Source organism: Phalacrocorax aristotelis, chromosome 1 (assembly GCF_949628215.1).
Source record: "Phalacrocorax aristotelis chromosome 1, bGulAri2.1, whole genome shotgun sequence".
Classification (NCBI taxonomy): Eukaryota; Metazoa; Chordata; class Aves; order Suliformes; family Phalacrocoracidae; genus Phalacrocorax; species Phalacrocorax aristotelis.
This window is the reverse complement of record NC_134276.1, coordinates 204708663-204726192: the sequence shown is the minus strand read 5'-3', so window position 1 is coordinate 204726192 and position 17530 is coordinate 204708663. Positions and strand designations below refer to the sequence as shown.

Below are 17530 nucleotides of genomic sequence, written 5' to 3'. Positions count from 1 at the left end.
ATGGAGTGGGAGCCACTTACCTACCTTAATGACCACAGCTAATACATGTTAGACATAAAATACATTGGACATTTATGAATGTGTGAAGCATATTTATTTCACAAGCCAAAGAGATCTTTGTAAAGTTGGTAACAAATGAGACCCAAGAAATGAAGAAATCTTTGCTTAAGTAAGCAGGCTTGCACCTAAGAGGTGGGGACTTTGGAAATAGTCATATTCTGACATGGTTGGATGCTGGAAGAAAAGAATATAAAAATTAGTTGGACACACCACACAAGAAAATCAGCATGGTAGCTGAGTCCCAAGAAAATAAGAGAGCTGACACGTGCTCCCATTCCTGCATTCCCAGCACAGAAATCCTCCCTGTTTCCTTCTCCATTTATGACCTCTCCTGCTGCCTTCTCCTTTCCTTGTCCTTTCCCACTTTAGCATTTTCTCCTGTTTCCTTTTGATCACCAAACTGTGATTTAGGTCAGAAACCCATTCCCAGGCGCTGTGATTTTTCTGTTTACAAAAAACCCCAGCCCAACCTTCCCTTTCTCTTTCCTTGCAGCTCCAGAAACACTCGTAGCCACTCCTTCCCTGCTCCTGAGCCTCCAAAGAAACAGATGGTTGCTGGGTAGGATGTGTCTTTTAATGCATTTGAAAGAGCAGAAATCCATAAAAACCAGGCAGTTGCTCTCGAAATCATACAGTGCCCTTGTGCAAAATAGTTATTTGATGTGAGGCCTCTCCCAGCAATGGAGTGACACATGGGCTCTGCTGAGACTCATAACATTAGACACACACAGAAGCTATAAAATGCTTTGCTTGTGCACTTGGACTGTACGTCTCTGCCAGAGCTGCACATGCCAGAAAGGGGATCAGGAGGCGTGGGACAATGCTAATCACATCCAAGCCAGAGTTATATAGGATTTGGGAAGAAAAGATCATAGAAAAATGCAAACACTTCTCTTTTCATCTTTACAGAAATAATTATTTCAGAAATTATTTAGAGTGGCTTAGTCTAACTGGCCCCTGGTGACACAGCACTGCTGGAGTATCGGTGCACACAAGGCAGCTGCTACCGCACACTCTGAGCACAGCAGACCAGCGACTGAGCAGGGCTGGAAATATTGCTCTATCAGTTACCACAATTGTTTGTGGTAAAGATGGGATTTTAGCAGCTGCCAGGGGAAAAAATGCAATTTTAGGGTGGATGGCGTAAACTGCTATTAATCCCTGATTTAACTCCCACTTGACAATCAAATGAGAATGAGCTTTCTGTCACTAAGTGTGTCTTCACTGGAGGCAGAGCTACTGTAGAAATACTTTATGCAGAAAAGCTCATGACACCTCATTATTGTGCTCCACTTTTATTTAGCGTTGCTGAAGATATCGGCTTTCTGCTGCTATTACAGGAAAATCTGGGTGCGGTCAGTTTTGGGACTTCCTCTCCCAGTACACACCTCAGTGCACTGACCCACCAACCAAGGTGGGTCAAAGTTATTCCAGGGGGACCAAATCCAAATCTTGGGGACAAAAGGAGCAAGAAACTGGAGGCTCTTTTAGTCTGAAATTCCTCTTTGAGACTTCTATAAAGCAAGGATGAATTTAAAGATAACAGAGCAATGGATAAATAAATTACGGAGGCTCCCAGCAGACAGGCCCTCTGTGAGTTATGAGTCATCTGCAGAGAAATAATGCCTCCTCTCATTTCTTTCCACTCAAGTCCATTTAACACACTGCTGCTAAAGCTATCTACCTTGGCAGCTATTCTGTAACCCATTAAGAGTCCTTGATCTATTCATTCCCATAAAGAAAGAGGTTTTTTTAATATAACAGTATTCCAGGTCCTTAATGCATCCATCCAGAAAAACATTTAAAGAGATGATACAGAAGGAACAAAAGGAGGAGAAATAGTAGGCACATATTACAGTAAGTATGTGCAAAAGAAAAATATCCATAAAATTCCATAAACCATAATCTTTTTATGTAAGATTGTGAAACTGTGAAAGACTTGCACAGATGGAAAACTGTGACAGGCCTTAATAAAAAGGAAAATTAAGTCAGATTTCACATAATGTGTGTATTCCTAACAAAAAAAAATGCAGGTAACTGCTAAATGCTCATCAAGAATTTGTTTGAACAAGATAAACTAATGCAGTAAAATATTTCTGTCTTGTATGAATTAAGTCAATAAAATCAGTTATATTTTTGAAATAGGATTGGAAGGAATAGAAAACTCAGTAACAAACATATATAAAAAAAAGGAGACTCCAACCTTCAAAACTTCATGTTAAGACTGATAGATGTGTTTATCTGGGTACAGTATGACCAGTAGAAATGTTCTGTACAGAACTGTACAGAACAGAATCAGTTTGTACAAGAGACCTATGACTTCCTCTTTTGTGATGTACATATATATATCATATGAAATGGTAATCTATCATTGTGATCGTTGTGGTAGTAAAATTATTAATATTTAAGACTGAGAGGTCTGGCTAACGGCTGTCTTTGCTAAAAGAACATTCTTTTTGACTAAAAGCTAACAGTCTGTTGGAGTCTTCCGACTCCCCACTTCTGAGCTAAGGTAACAGTGGGTGTGCCACTCCCATAGGCTCCACCAACAGCCATCTCTCCATATTGTCCTTTTATTTACTGTTGGAGTCCTTGGAACTGTGGCAGCAGCTTCAGGAGTCCATCCCTCCCAAGGATGGGTACTTGGCTTTATTAACTTTGAAATTATTGTTTAACCTCCCCTCTTTCTTTCTTTTCTGAAACAGTGTATGGGTTGGACCTCCGCAATCACTTGGCAGAGAACGTAGGAGCAAAGGGGGAGATGCTGTCCAAGTGCTCTCTCACCATGGTCATAGTTAATAAATCTTCAGCCTGACCTATCCTAAATCGTACTTGCCTATTATGCATGTGGTGTCCTGAGCTTCTCCAACAGCATCAACCAGTTAAAGAATGATAACAACCTGTGCTTGCTGTTTCAGACATAAACTGTGATAATACGAACGACCCTACTCAGGGATCCTGTTGAATGAGAAAAACCTAGCAATTGGGAGTTGCTGTGCAAAGCTGGGAAGGAAAGGGTTTTCTTTCCTATACAATACAAAAGTTTTGAAAATTTGCCTTCTATAAAAAAAAGAAAAAATTCAACCATAAACATTTTCAGCAGCTGAAAATTAGATGGAAGTATTTAATTCTAGTTTTATTCTGACTTTCTATTTTTTGATGAATTCAAAATCTGAAATAAATGAGAATTTGTCATTCAATGGGATTAGAATTTCTCAATCACTCATTAATCAATTAATTAATAAATGAATATATTCAGGTCCTAATGGAGCAAAGACACACATAAGCTTACACCAATGTGAGCTGAGGTGTCTAGGAATTAATATAATACAAATGCTTCACTATAATAACCAAAATGTTTTAATTTGCTCAAATGTATATAAGGGAAAGCAGAAGTCTGAAACTCACCACATGGTAGGATTCAATTCTTGCTGATGGTAAGAGTCAAAGTCATCTCGTAGGATAATGCTGTCACTGTGCATTTCAGCTACAAAGAAAAGAAAGCATTATATGAAAAAAATCCAGTGTAATCATCCAGGGCTTTCTAAGTGTTGCCTCACCTAAAGCTAAAATAATGCATTGTAAAATGGGGAAATCAGCTTTTTAAAGTGTTCTAGTTACAAAAGCAGGGTTTTCTCAGTGACGGCTTTTTTTGCTTACTCTGGATCATAGTACTACATAAAATTAAGCTACCTCCTAATCTGTTACCAAAATGTGATGGCTACGAAAAGATGCAGTCATCGAGTACATCCTAAATGTTTTAAGATATTTTGTTCCACCTTGTTCGTTGCTCTGAGCGTTCAGAAAAAAATCCCTCCAAATCCAGATTTTGGAAGCACTGGCCCAAGGAGGGATGAGATGCCCTAGTGAGTGTACCAGTCAGGGGGTTCATTTGGATAACTCAAAAGCAAAAATCCATGAGCTCATTGGAACTTCTCTGCTGCTATCAGTGGAGCTGTTAGTAAAGGCCAGCTCATTTAAGGAATACAAACTGTGAGTTATGTTATACAAATGTTTTTAACCACTGGTCTGCAAGCTCTGGAATCCAACTTTCCACGAAGACTTGCTGTATCTTTCATGTACGAGGACCAAAAGAAACCCAAATCCCAAAACTTTGGCACCTGCGTTTGTATTAGACCTTCTCTACAGATACTTCCTTTAAATGAGCGCAGTGACTGCCACCTGCTATTCAAATTAGGCAAAGATGCCAGAATCTGTTCTGGACTAATCAACTTGCAACGCATGGGTTGGTGGGTGCAGGGCTGGGGCTTTGCTGCTTGCTCCGTGCCCAGCTTGGAGAGCTGGAGCAGTGCCCTGCTCCTGGGTGTGTCTTAGAGGTGCACTGGGACAAAACCTTCCTCCCAGCAATTCAGCACTGGTGTGACGGTGCTGTCCTTCTCTGGGGGTTACAGGTCCTCGTGCAAACAGATGCTCTAATACATAGCTAGGAAGAAAAGCTCCGCAGCATGATATACCCACACTGCAAGGGCTCAAAGGTAATAAATAAACAGCAATAAAAATCACAATTGAAAAACAACTAATCAGAATTAGACATAATTTGATTCATTTTATATGAGTCTCATTTTTATTTGAATTCCCCAGAGCTAGTTTCATATGGCCTTATAGATTGTTTATATTATAATAAAGTTAGTGATTCTGAGTTTTAGTAATAAAAATGACAAATCACCTACCTAGGTGAGGATGTAAGGGAGCTTCTGTCGGGGCTGCGGAGAACAAAGACACACAATGCATGAATATCTTGATGATCAGGGCTTAACTGCAGCATTAAAAATCGATTCAGCATAAAACAGATTGTACAGTACATGTTCTCTTAGTTAACTATCCCTACAGATAATAGGAAAACTGTGATACACACTGAAAGTTATACAAATATAATAGGAAAGAAAAAAAAAATTCTTTAATTAAAATAAGCATCAATAATAAATGAAAGACAGAAATGGCTGTACAGCCAGGTAAGAAAGATTACTTCTAGCCTAAGATTATGAGATATTATGAGAAATTATTTGGATTAAGATTCAGTAATTCAGTGATTGACAGACAGTCGGAATTAGGCTGAACAAAAGAAATAGTCTAGGTGAGGCAAAAAAGCCACATTTTGACCATTTATACTGCACTGGACAACATTTTACTGGGTATATTGTTGGGAGAAAAAAAATCCTAATATTCCAAGGGCAACAAGTAACAGATTGACTCCACAAATCACTGAATCAAACACTTATTCTAAAGCACGTTTTTACACGCATTGCTGAATCAATTCCCCAGTAGGTCTTTGTCTTCCAAGAAACAGTAGAATATTGTAATGACAAAGCATGAGGGGCATGTGTGTGAAATGAAAAATCTTTATTAAATAGTCTTCTCCTAACACTTTGCAACAGGAGTCTCAGTGTAACATTACACAAATGAAAACAGAATGGATCTGAAAGGGCCCAGCTACATAAGAAATATGGGGAAGCCTAGCAGGAAGCTACACAGTACGCTAGATAGTCCATGGTAGCTACCACATCCATAGCCTTGCCTGATCTTAAATCCAGAGTAAGTTACACTTTGTTCACAGAGGCAAAAAGAGTGCATTTAAGTAAGCTCCTGGGGAACAGCTACCTCTTCTTCCTCTCAGTACATTACCTGTGCAGCTATATTTCTAGCTGTATTTTTTACTTTAGTAAATAGAAGACCAAAAAAAGAGAATTTTTTAAGCTAGGATTCTTTTGATGATTCTGTGTTTCTTGTTGGGCAGTGACCTAAATTGTATAAGTACTCCTGATTTCTTCAGCATATTCGCAAAAAATTGCTGAAGTACTGCAATTTCTGTCATAACATCTGACAAACGAAAAATAGATTAAAAATAAACATAAAAATGAATGCAGCAATCTGTGTAGAGCCCTCACACATAGTCATTTGAATAGAAAGTCCAACACAAATCTCAAGACTTTAGTTTTTCTCTTCCTGCTGTCTCCTTTAGCACTGGGTTTGCATGGAGGCATGACATTCTGTAATGAAACTGCAGTGTTTCATGGGGAAGTTGGTGATTAAAAAGACTGAGCAAGAAACAACTGAGGTATCTACAGAACAGAAAAGAATGGCAAGCAGTCTGGATTTAGCTTAGACAGGAACCTTTAATTTAACTGACTTACAATTTAGAAAACTATCAGCTTTTACTCCATCCAGTAACCTTATACATATATAGACAACACCGAAAACAACCACAGAACCACTGAAAACTTTACTGCAGCAAAGAGCAAAGGCACTCTCGAGAGTTTGATGCTAAATAGATATTTCAGACATGCAGAAATATTAAATGGTTTTTTTTTCTTTATGTAGCTAACTTGCTGCATTTTCATACAAGAAACTTACCAATGCCGTCTTGTCTTCCCCAGAAGAAATGCCAATAATGACTTAAGCAATGGCCAAGGCCTCTCATCATGACAGTACCAAATCTGGAGTAATACAACTCCAGTTGCACATCAAGCTTGGCACTGCATCCAGGATAACGCTGGGCTGCACTGGTGGGTACTACACAGGGAAAGACTGCATTTGTCCCTTGCAGTCCAAGCATTGTTTTTCTTTATGGAGGCTTGTATAAATTTCTCTAGAAGACTTTTACAGACTCCTTGCACAGAAGAAATGGATTAAGTTGTATTAACTGAATTGTTTCCCAGATCAAGCAATGCAGGTTGTTCTGGATTTTGCCTGTAGGAGAAGTACATTATGGCATGGGATTTGAAATATTCCTGGTGTCGAAAGAGGTTAAGCTTAAAATAAGACATTTGTCTCTGTTGCTCTGCATTACCCCTTTTTGTTAGCTCCAGATCATCACTAAGGGATGACCCGCTGCAAGGACAGGTGTGGCTGAAAGCCACTTGTCTAGTGCTCATCTATGAGGACGATGGTCACGTCAGGCCACACCATGGGCAGACTCATTAGTTTGCCAAGCAAAGTTCATTAGCCCTTGAAAGTAACTCAACTGAAAGAGACCTTCCTCTCCAACAGGAGCAGTTCAGGACTGAAATGAAAACAAAAGACAAGATTGTCGTTCCTCCCAGGTCACTTGGCATTGCTCTGTGGAAGAGGATTTCTGTGGAAGGCAGTCCAGCCCAGGATACACACAATCACTAATGATACTTTCTGAAGTTTTTATGCAAAATTTCAGCATTCAGCCAAAAGGCACAGGTATAGCACAAACTTGGAGTCTTTAAATTTGCAGACTCCTTTGACTTCAACATTTTTTATATAACAGCTGTTTATTTGATTAAAGGAAATTGGGATCCAAGAATTTTTCCTAAAACACCTCTTCAGTTGTATGCATGGTGTTGTGCAAAGCAAAGCTGCTTACCAATGGACTGAAATGAAGGAAATTGTGCAGATACCAGGGAGACCTTACTGCAGCCTTTCAGTACTTGAAGGGGACTTATAATAAAGATGGAGACAAAAGTTTTAGTAGGACCTGTTTTGATAGGACAAGGGGTAATGGTTTTAAACTGAAAAAAGATTGATTCAGACTAGATATAAGGAAGAAATTTTTTACAATGAGGGTGGTGAAACACTGGCACAGGTTGCCCAGAGAGGTGGCAGATGCCCCAACCCTGGAAACATTCAAGGTCAGGTTGGACGGGGCTCCGAGCAACCTGATCTAGTTGAAGATGTCCCTGCTCACAGCAGGGGGGTTGGACTAGGTGGCCTCTAAAGGTGCCTTCCAACCTAAACTATTCTATGATTCTGTGATTCTAAGATACATACTAGTGCTACTGATCACTCATTTTAAAAATACTAAAGGTGGACTTAAGCAAACACTTAATTTTGGACAAAAGGTTGTTCTTATAAATAAAGACTTTATGTTGAGGAGGGGTTATGTTTCCCAAATCTCTATAGGATCTGAGAAGCCCAAGCATTTTTGCCTCAGGTATTCCTTAATCTAATTTTGTAATTCAAATTCCACAGCTGAATATGACAAAAGACTGTGAAGGTACCATTTAATAAGTGACAAACCTAGACTTTAATCTTCTTATGTATAATCTCTGTATCACATTTTATATTTCATTGCAAAACAGCCCTGTGTTGATCTTCAAGTATTGTGGTTAAGGTCCCCAGAATAATAGAAATAATAGAAATTTAGAACATCACATGAAAACAACTTCAGCAGTTTTGAAATATTTTCAGATGTACCTTTTTTATCAATTTACAGAACTACTTGTTTTAAGACAATATGAATTGTACTGTAGGCCATACAGTATGGCTGAAGTCAAACAAAGCTTCCTTGCATAACATGGTAAAGTTAAAAAAAAGTTATGCTGCAGAGTAGCTATACAAGGGAAAGATATAAAACATTTACAATTAAAAAGAATTATACAAAACTTCAGAGTAAGAGGGGAAAAAAAAGGCCATCTTCGTTCATATTTAAACTATGGTTCACTTTCTTAGATGTTCCTTAGGCACTGGTTGGGATGGTTTTAAATTTAAAATCAGTATTTGTGAGGCTCCAAAATGCATTGTAGCTTGAATAAGAATGTAATTTATTTTTAAAGAAGTAAATTAAATGAATTTATTTTTTGATTTTTTAACTAGCACCCTGGGTATATAGAGCCTTACAAGAGATAAATTGTACTAAGCAAAGAATGGAAACAGAGCTCAACAGAGTTCACCATCTAAGAGGCATGAGCAAATACAATACGAGAAAATGTAAGGAAATGTAGGATGCTTGCCTTGTAAGACAAGGCAATCCCTTTGGTAAGAAAAAGCACAGAATAAAGTACACAATACAGAGTAATTCAGAGAGAGAAAGGCCACAGTCAAACTGGAAGCGTGAGAAACTTGAGGAAAGTAATAGGGAATTCAGAAGTCAATGGGGTCATTGTGGGCCTCTGTGTCAATGGGATGAGGGAGAATGAAGGCATCTTTTGGAGTAAAAGGTTAAAATTTTCTGTGGATGAAGTAAGGCTACTGAAAGGTTAAACCAATAGAAAAATATGCCATTTTGATTAAACTGGAAGGGAGGGAAATACGAGAGAAGTGGGAAGGGAATGTCATCTTCAGATAGAGGAGCTGGAATATGAGGAGGGAAACAAGATTTGGTGATGGTCCTGATGTCAGTGGGAAAATAAGAACCAAAATCATTAAGCATGGTAGTAGTTAACTGTTAAGCAAAACTAGTCTCCATTCAGTTAAAAAGAGCTAGCATAATGCAAGCATAACACCCATATTCCATAGATCTGTGGAGTCAAGCCAGTGTACAGGGATAGGTAGGGAATACAGCATAAGAAAATATTCTTAAAATGCACTGGAAAATAAATAGACTAGTTTTTCTTTTCTTCTCAGAACTCTGAACTTTTTTTTTAATATAAAGGAAAACTGAATTACAGAAACACAAATGCTCAAATGCTTCCAGACAAACACCTTGCTCAGAGTTCAACAGCCAGCATCCATTAGCTGTTGCTCATCAATTCATTGCAAATGAGATGTGGAGAGAGGTATATTCTATTTTGCAGATTATGAAAAAGTCTAATCTCCTTGTCATTAGCAGCCAGATGAAGATGAAAAAGAAAATTAATGCTTTTATTTAGACTCCTGCCAATACTTTCTTTATATGAGTAAACAAAATTGCTATTGAATGATAGAGGCTGAACATCCCCCTAGAGAGAGGCAGTGTGTTGCCCGAGGGCTGCATTATTCTCACTGACACATAAGCCAGGGAACAATACGTCAGCTCTGAACTCCAGTCTTCTGTTCTGTAAAATACTGCTCTGCTCAAGCCTGAGAGCCTGCAATCTGTTTTGCATTTTTTTCAGAGTGGTCTTAAATCCACATTTACAAGGTATAAAATACGCATAAAAGGTCTTCCACAAACATTTGGGCAGAAGCTATCAAATAAAAGAGAGACTGGGCCAATTCTGAGGAATTTTCATACGGAGACATCTGTCAGACCATAGAGTGGTTTCTTAAGAAAGGAATCCAAATACTATAATTTGTGGCATTGAGTATGAGATGATATAAAATTCTGGGAACTATGCTGAAGGAATGATTTTGCATTATGAGGGAACAATATCCTTCATCTTTTCCGTCTCTTAGGTTTTACTGTTCAGAGATTCTTCTCGGGTCAGTCAGAACCAGATTACGTGCTCACAAATCTCCCAGTATGGTCTTTATTCCAAAGAACATTAGCACTGGTCCAAAGTTACAGAATGTACCAGGAACATGGTCTCTTTAACCCTTTAAAACTACTTGATGCAGTAAAGGCAGGCGGGGTTGTGAGACATGAGTGTCAGCTGCACCACGAGCTGTTCCTCCCAGCAGCATTGCTGTTTTCATACAAAGCTAAACTCTTGAGTTCTACAGTGCAATGCAGCTGGGTCTGCCAGCTCCATTTCAAGTATGCTACTGTTTATTAATGTATGATTTTAGTTCTACTCAAGCCAGGAATAAACATGAATCAATCTGCACAATAATAAGTTTACCTTATTTTCCATTTATTTTGCTATTAAGTCAACAAGTTAAAGATATTGCTAATTAAAGATATTAATGGCAAGAATACCATCAGTCATTAACATCTTTATTTGTCCTTAAAAGTATCTATAAGACATCTATTTTTTCTCTCTTAGTTTATACAGTTTCTGTTTTCTTGGCTAGTTATGCTGGATGATAACTTTGTCTCCTTTCTTCAATATCAAATAAAATTCTTATAAATTTTAAAGTTTACCTAAATTCTCACGGATCTCTCTAACTTCCTAAAATATTTATTATATGCTGAACACACAGCTTTTGGAGCAATTATTTTACTTTCCTTGGTCTTTCCCTATGGCATCATTCCTTATTCCATTACATTATACATAGGGCTGCTTGTTTGGCATTGCCATCCCTTAATGCTGCCCTTCATCATCCTCTAATTCTTTTCAAAATAAGAACTACACTTTCCTTTCACTTCACAGATCCCATTAACTCTATTAGGATTTACTAATACACATCTGAGGGTGGACAGCCACAGTGAATATGATTTCTGAGATTCCTTGCTCCATGTATATCCTTTGTACTAGTTATTATGAAGTCTGATATCATCTCCAGTTAATATACTTAATAAAAAGATATCCTGTAATAAATCTATGAAGTTGCCCTGTGGTTTTATTTTCTTTACTTAATATGTCACATCATTTACCATAGTATTTCAGTATAGTGATATTTAGGGCTATAAACAGACCATAAAACCTCATGTATGTCAATCTGTCTTGCTCTTTTGTGTATATCTTAATATGATATTTACTCCTAAATACATTCACTAATTCTTTCTGAAAGAATCCTTTGTTTACATTAATAGTATTGATGAAACTGTGATTGTCTTCATGGAATAAAAGTGAGGTTTGCTTCAAGAAAGCATCTTTTATTTGAATAGGAAAATTAATCCTAACAGTATAAGAGCTATAATAGTACGCACTGGTTAGGGGGAGTAACGCAATGCACATTGTCTGCTGAAGAAATAAGAACAAAAGGGCAGAGGAGAGCCTGGTGCTGGAATGGACAGGACGAAGGGCAATAGGCAATAGAGTGGTTGACTATCTGGGTCAGGAAAACTGCGGCCAATCTAGGAAACTAAGGGGAGAGAAGCCTTGTTGAGGATAAAAATCTGGGAGAATCACAGAATCATAGAATCATTTAGGTTGGAAAAGACCTTTAAGGTCATCAAGTCCAACCGTTAATGTAGCATTGCCAAGTCACCCACTAAACCATATCCTCAAGCGCCACATCTACATCTTTAAAATACCTCCAGGGATGGTGACTCAACCACTTCCCTGGGCAGCCTGTTCCAGTGCTTGACAACCCTTCTGGTGAAGAAATTTTTCCTAATATCCAATCTAAACCTCCTGTGGCACACCTTGAGGCCATTTCCGTTTGTCCTGTCACTTGTTACTTGGGAGAAGAGACCAACATCCACCTCACTACAACCTTTCAGGTAGCTGTAGAGCACGATAAGGTCTCCCCTCAGCATCCTTTTCTCCAGGCTAAACAAACCCACTTCCCTCAGCCGCTCCTCATCAGACTTGTGCTCCAGACCCTTCACCAGCTTTGTTGCCCTTCTCTGGACACACTCCAACACCTCAATGTCCTTCTTGTACTGAGGGACCCAAAACTGAACACAGTAAAGCACAGAGAAGGACCAAGAGAGCCTCTGAGAAGCTTGCACATCAGTATTATAGGGAAATATGATGATTAATTACATGGTTGTCATACACTGTGAACTGCTTATAAAACAGTACCTCTTGATCCTTGACTAAGTCAAACCTGATGTTTGCAGAGTTACCACAATGACATCAAATATTTTAGAAGACACAAATCCACAAAGTCTGAATTGACTGTATAAAGCAAAGACAACTGATGGGACAATCACAGGTAACACAAAAGTCATGAGGATACAGGAGACTGCAACAAGGTGGGGAAGCTGGAAGTCATTTCAGGGAAGCAGTGCAGGACGTGGCTATCAGTGGTTGAGTGGGAGGAGAAGGCAAAGGGACTGTCATGGCTGAGCAGCCAGTGAAGGCCCAGGGGTGGCACATCTCAGAGCCTTTTATTCTCTACACACAACTGATACACAAATGCCATTTTCTTAGAGTCCCTGTGAACTCAGGAATAGCACACAGTAGCATAATGACTTTTTGGTCTAACCAACATAAGTATTGCTAAAATGGTGATTTGAGGTTAGCTTACGCTCCGAAGTTGGAGAAATGTAAAGGAGAAAAGGGTGAAAGAACTACAATTCCTGCTGCCAAGTATCCTACTAAGAAATCCTGGTACAGCATGTCTGAAGAAAGGACTGTATGGATGGATTTCTACTCACTAGTCTCTGCTTATCAAGGTATGTTCTTCTAGCATGGAGAAATCTTGTTGCTTTGCCCATATTCTCCTTGACCATGCTGCCAGTTCTGACACTGATAGTCATATATTTCTTTTCAGCTTGCTTGCATGTAGCTTTCATTGGGCTGGTCACTGCCAGCTGCCTGGCTCTCTATCACTCTGTCATCAATATATCTTTTACTTCCTTCTCCTTTCCTTGCCTGTTCTGGCCACCACAGACTGCCTTTGGCCGTGGTGCGCTCACCACGCAGCCATGCTTTGGAGAGTTTCATCTGCTTATGCAGCTTTTTCCCATTTTATGCTGATGACTCTGCATATTGATTTTTCCATTCTTGACCTGTGTCCATCCAGTGAGTAGCCTGTGTGAGATATCCTCACCATCCTCCTTAGAACATCCCAAACGGTGTTCCTGACAGTACTTCTGTTCCCAAACTGCCTATACCAGTCACCAAAACACTACTCTTCCACACCCACATTATGGGGGTACAATTTATCTCCTGTTCTGAATACAAAATGCATTTTGGTAATTTCTCCAAATGTTTTTGACTTCTATAGAGCAAAAATACTGATACATGCCTGGCCCAATCACCTTCCATCCAGGTCATTATAAGACTCCCTTCTGATTTTCTACTTAATTCAAAATATAACTAACTTCCTAGCTTGCTAGGTAACACCTTCAGGGAACTCTCTGCATCCCCCTTCCTACTTTCCACTGAAATTTTAAAATACTGAAAACTCAAATACTGAAATGAGAAAATTAAATACTTTTCCCTTATTATCATGGAGGCACTATTCATACCTTATATGAATAACAATATATGCCCCTGACATAATGCTCAACCGCTTCTAGTTGCAAAAGCCATTGCACAGATACTCCCAACTCATAGGAAAAAAACCCTGTAGTTCTAATGTCCCAAAAAGATGTATTTTGGGGGATATTCTTTTGTTTGTTAATACTGAAATAATTATTTTAGACTGTTTGGCCCATGTCTCTTTTCACATGGAAATATCACTGGAATTCTGCAGAGAAAACTGGATCAGCACAGAAATTCCTTTCTCTCCTGTAGCAAAAATGATGGATACCTTCTCTACTTCCCACTGTTTTAATGAAGCAGGTTCAAAGCAGCATACTGTTTGTAGACAACAGCTGACAACAGGACATTTATTTTTAGGTTATTCATCAAAAGGATATATATGATAAGCTGTGGAAACAATTAGGTTTTTAAAGTTTGTGTAAGTCAAACATTTTGTTTAGCTATAAAAATGATCAAATGTTGCAGGTGATAGGAAAAAATTTGATGGCCTACTTTCAAAAAATGGGAAGGCAGGTTTGTCACAGAGATATGTGTGAGCTAGATGGCAAACAAAGCTTTTGCTGAAGGCATATTGCATTTTTTGCTTATAGTTAATACATTGAGAGTTAAAACTCAGCTTCTGGTTTTGACAAAAAGCAAATGTTTGTTGTTACAGGGTGATTTCAGGTAAGTGTATAACACAACAGGATTTTCTCTTACTTTTATATGTTCCCCAATGTTTAGCAGAGAGGACAGAACAGCTTCCCAGATAGCTAATGGGAAGTATGAAACCAAAGAAAGTACCAGTTTTAAGAATATAAATAAGATCCTGGTACTATGTTTTCTACAAAATAGCTTTTGTGATGAGCAGCATTGGCGTGCTAGTACAATGGACATCCACATTTGCCAGATATTTTTAATATGATGGTGGGTCTTACCTCCCTGTTCACACAGCTGTTGTGCTAAGGCATCCTTGAATATAACTTGGCCCCTGTGAGTAGCTGTAGCCCTGTGAACATAAAAAAGACAACAATAAATAATGTAGTGTACTGATTTATATATGCATATGTACATCTATATGCATGACTAATCAAATCAGAAGTCCCATTCTGTTTCTTCCTGTGTTCTTCTTTCTACGCTCTTTTAAATTCATAGAATAATTTGTAGGCATTGTTCCTCTGCATAGCAAAAGAAAAGGTCCTAAACCAAAATGGCTCAGTTGGTAATAAAAAGCACTGGCACAGGGAATCAGTGAAGGCCATGAGGAAAAGTAAGCCAAGCACATCACTCTGCCTGAGAAAGCATACCTGTCTCAGTGCAGAACAGAAGAAATGGTTGCAGAGCTGCTGCTCTGTGAAATTAATAGTCACACAATCCAATAGGCCATAGCAATGACAGTACTGTTAAATGCTACTGATAGAAATGTAGAGCTTGAATGGGTGTCCAGAAATCCTCTCTGGAAACAAAGGGAAAGACAAATAAACTCTCTGCCCCAGACCCCTGTCAAACATCTCAAAAAAAAAGAGACCCTACAAAATTTCTTTGTATGCTGCATTGGGGTTTGCTGCCAATTAAGTCATTCTTTTTATTTCACTTATTGTCCAGACAAGCTGAAGTAGATCACCTTCTCTCTTTTTTTTTCTTTTTTAAAAAATCATAATTCTCTCTCTCTTTTTTTTTTTCCCCTCAAAGTAAGAAGCTCAGTAGCTTAACATTACCTGTCTTCGAACCATTCACTTTCTGACCAATGTACTGTTTTCTTGGTCCCCTCTGGTCTCAGTCTGAGGAGTTGATATGCCTATAGCTGTACATAGAGTTTCTATACTTGAGGTCTCACCAGATTTGTCTAAAGAATAATTATTTCCCATTAATGACACACAGCTAACAAAGCAGCTAATGTACCATGGAGAAAGATTTGTCATTTTGTGTTCTGATAATCAGCTACAAATACAATGCAATTTGATTTGTTTTTCCCTTACAGAGCTGACATGCTAACAGTGCTAGTTATTCTTTATTCCAAATTGCTCATTTCTTCCCCCTTTTCTAAGTGTGGTACTTCACAACTTCAGTTTTATCTCAGAGATTTCAAAATCTTTCAGTATTTGCCAGCGTTGCCGTTGAAGTCTGAATTCTTGCAGCCAAAGTTCTTCGAATATCTGTCTAGATCCATACACACTCTTTGTAAGGGTTCTATACCCTTTCTCCAAGTCAGTAATGAAAATAATTAGTATTAATGGGCTCAAGGTAGATCGCTATGAACTCCTTGAAATAGCCTCTCAGTTCAACAGTATGACATTGAAAGCTACTTTATGAGTGTGTTTTTTCAGCCAGCTGTGTGCCCTCTCTGATGGATGATGCCTCATTTACTTATGAAAACGACAGGAAAGATCAGAAAGGAATGGTCTGTAAGTCAAATTATATAATTTTTTTCTTGGCTGCTAGACCATCTAATATTAAATTTTTCATATATGGAGGCTCCTCAAGGTAAAATCCATCTGCAAACTGTCAGAGTACAAACACGAGTAAATTAAGACTTCTCTGGGATCTAATTTGCTTCATGCTCATTTAGAAAAGATCTATTTACACCAATGTGTGTGTCCAGAAATGCAAAACTATGGCCACCTGATGCTCCTAGGGCTTTTAGGACACTCCCTTCCTCTGTTTGCGGAAAAGCAGCTGTGTTGCTTTCTCCATCTTCTTGGACTTTCAGAGGTATACATAAATCTGGAGCCTTGCCTCACCTGGTAGTGATAGTATTTTTGCCACAGTCCCAGGATCACGTTACTAGTGTGAGGTTTTGCTTGTAGTCCCTACCACGTGCATCATGGAAACTATTTTAGGATTTCCAACATTTCTGTAAATACAGCAAAACTTCATGCCACAGTTCTTCATTTGCATTTCTTCATCTGCTGTCATGGCCAGTGACCAAACTGAGTACAAAGTAACATAAAAACAACTACATTGCCACAGTGCATAAAGAAAGGCAGGACAGTGGAGACTTTAAGTCTCATTTAAAAGTATGAACTAAAATATTTCTTAAAGCTCTCTTGTGGTGGATATGCGAGAAACCATGATCAATACATAGGTTTCTGCAAATTTCCTTACAGGCATATGTGGGCACACAAGTCAGAATGGGACCAAGCAATCTCCAAAATCAAACACATGCCCAAGCCTCTTTAAAAGGTCCAGATTTGGTGACTTCCTCCAGCAGAAGAAATGGCAGGTGATCCCTCAGCCACCTTTGGGTCCAAGGCAGCACCAACAGACATGTTTTTCAAATACGTTCCATTGTGGAAATTCCGTGTTTTCAGCAAAAACCTGGCTCACCATGGTCGTGGGCACATATAAGAAAACACCACACCTAAGGCACAGAAGGTATTTTGTACAGCATTTATACCCCTCCCCAGACTGGCAGGGTGGAAGGGAAAGCTCTTTGCAGACAGCGAGAAGGAAAACTTATGTTAGCAGTGGACTGGGACCTCAGAGGTGCTGTTTATGCAACAGCGCAGGGTACAATTCAGGATGTGCGCAACAACGATGGCAACGAAAAATTCCTTTATCAGGCAGATAGGAGCAAACTCTCAAAACATGGACCACATGCAGAGGGCAGCTGAAGTATATGTCTGAATGCAAACAAAGACCAAGTAATACCAATAATACCAAACTGTGTACTGTTTACTGGATCTCTGCATGCGTGTGAGAAAAGGGGGATTTGGGGAGAGAGCCAGCAGCCAGCTGAATGATCTGCATCTTCCTGTGTCTGTCATCTCTTGCTTGATAATGCAGACTAGGAGCCAAATATTGCTGCTCCATAGCAGGAGCGC

At 38.9% G+C, this 17530-nt stretch overlaps 1 protein-coding gene across 2 annotated transcripts in view; it reads right to left on the bottom strand.

Moving 5' to 3' along the window:
* RELN (reelin) overlaps positions 1 to 17530 on the bottom strand; it is a 297550-nt gene that overhangs the window by 162540 nt on the left and 117480 nt on the right. For both annotated transcript variants that reach the window (XM_075081418.1, XM_075081419.1), the window contains exons 4-6: positions 14645 to 14715; positions 4752 to 4784; positions 3469 to 3547 (exon numbers count right to left, since the gene is read on the bottom strand). In XM_075081418.1, the coding sequence (XP_074937519.1) occupies positions 3469 to 3547; positions 4752 to 4784; positions 14645 to 14715 (183 nt within the window). The remainder of the gene's footprint in view (positions 1 to 3468; positions 3548 to 4751; positions 4785 to 14644; positions 14716 to 17530) is intronic.